The 1,407-nt window shown below is 51.5% G+C and overlaps 1 protein-coding gene across 9 annotated transcripts in view; it reads left to right on the plus strand.

The window, feature by feature from the left end:
- The window catches only part of slc8a1a (solute carrier family 8 member 1a), a 35,395-nt gene that overhangs the window by 22,363 nt on the left and 11,625 nt on the right, over positions 1-1,407 (plus strand). For all 9 annotated transcript variants that reach the window (XM_008421089.2, XM_008421057.2, XM_008421066.2 and 6 more), the window contains one exon: positions 1,119-1,187. In XM_008421089.2, the coding sequence (XP_008419311.1) occupies positions 1,119-1,187 (69 nt within the window). The remainder of the gene's footprint in view (positions 1-1,118; positions 1,188-1,407) is intronic.

The following is a 1,407-nucleotide window of genomic DNA, read 5'->3' on the forward strand; positions in this document are numbered from 1 at the left end:
CATGTTCTAAGTTACTTTGACTGAAAGGCTCTTATTTAATGTTGAGGGATGTAAGTCAAACCTTTAGGTCTCAGACATTTTACATTTAGCTTTGAGTTCAAATGTCCTGAAGTCTTATTTAAGTTTGAGTGTTTGGCTTGTTAATTGTATTGTTAGAAACCATTGTTCACTATTCAAAACACCTTTTATTAAACTGTGGCCATAGCAACGGTGTAGTCAATGTATATCATCAGTTTCAGGCTTCAGCCTGTCGTCTTCATCACAGCCTCATGTCAGGCTTTTCCTGTCGTTTGGTCCAATGTGGTCGTTCAACAGTTTGGGTTGCCAAGCCCTGGACTAGGCCATTGGAACAGTCTGGCCGCAGCATCATCCCTGCACCGCCGTGCTCTGAGGCGTCTGAGCAGCTGGTTCTGGTCGTCCGGGACAAACGTCTCTACCCGCGTTACTGAAGAACCCGTCTCAGGTTCTGGTGTTGGCTCGGTTTGAGTTGAAATGAACCCAGTTTGTTAACTGGGAGCCTCAGAGGCCTGGTACTGGTCAGACGTTCTGGACTCGTCTCTCTGTGGGTCCTGGAAGCTTCTCCTGAACCGGGTCCACTAGCTGGACCCGACACCAGAAGCAGCCAGTTCTCCTGCAAAAAAGGTTCTGGTGGCCCACTGCTGAACCCGATCACCTGCTCTGGTTGATCGGGTTCGGCCCAGTTCAGAACGGTCTGAGGGGTCAGAGGTCAACCTAACTCACATTCTGACTGCATGCCTGCACCCGGTCCATAACCAGGAAGTCCTGACTGAGCATGCTCAGTACGTTCCGACGCACTGAGCATGCTCAGTACGTTCCGACGCACTGAGCATGCTCAGTACGTTCCGACGCACTGAGCATGCTCAGTACGTTCCGACGCACTGAGCATGCTCAGTACCCAGTTGAGGTTCTGGTTTAACTGGTTCAGACTGAGACCATAAAACCAGGTCCAGTTCAATCAGAGCGTTTCGTTTCAGGCAGTGTTCTCTAACGTGTGTCTGGGTGTCGGCTGGAACCAGAACCAGAACCGTCTCTGGTTCTGGTTCTGATCGCAGGACGGTTCTGGATTCAGTCCATTCAGTTCCTGTTCAACTGTTCAGGTCGAGACATCTATAGGAAGGTCCAGGGCCGAGTCCGACCCGCCCCGTCCACCGTCACCAGCATCAGAGGTTGGCATCCGTCCGTCCGTCATCCATCCGTCCGTCATCCATCCGTCCGTCATGCATCCATCCGTCATCTATCCATCTATCCGTCTGTCATCCATCCGTCCGTCTGTCATCCATCCGTCATGCATCCATCCATCCATCCATCCACTGATCCATCCATCCGTCATGCATCCATCCGTCTGTCATCCATCCACTGATCCATCCGTCCGTCTGTCATCCATCC

Source organism: Poecilia reticulata, linkage group LG1, assembly GCF_000633615.1.
Source record: "Poecilia reticulata strain Guanapo linkage group LG1, Guppy_female_1.0+MT, whole genome shotgun sequence".
NCBI lineage: Eukaryota > Metazoa > Chordata > Actinopteri > Cyprinodontiformes > Poeciliidae > Poecilia > Poecilia reticulata.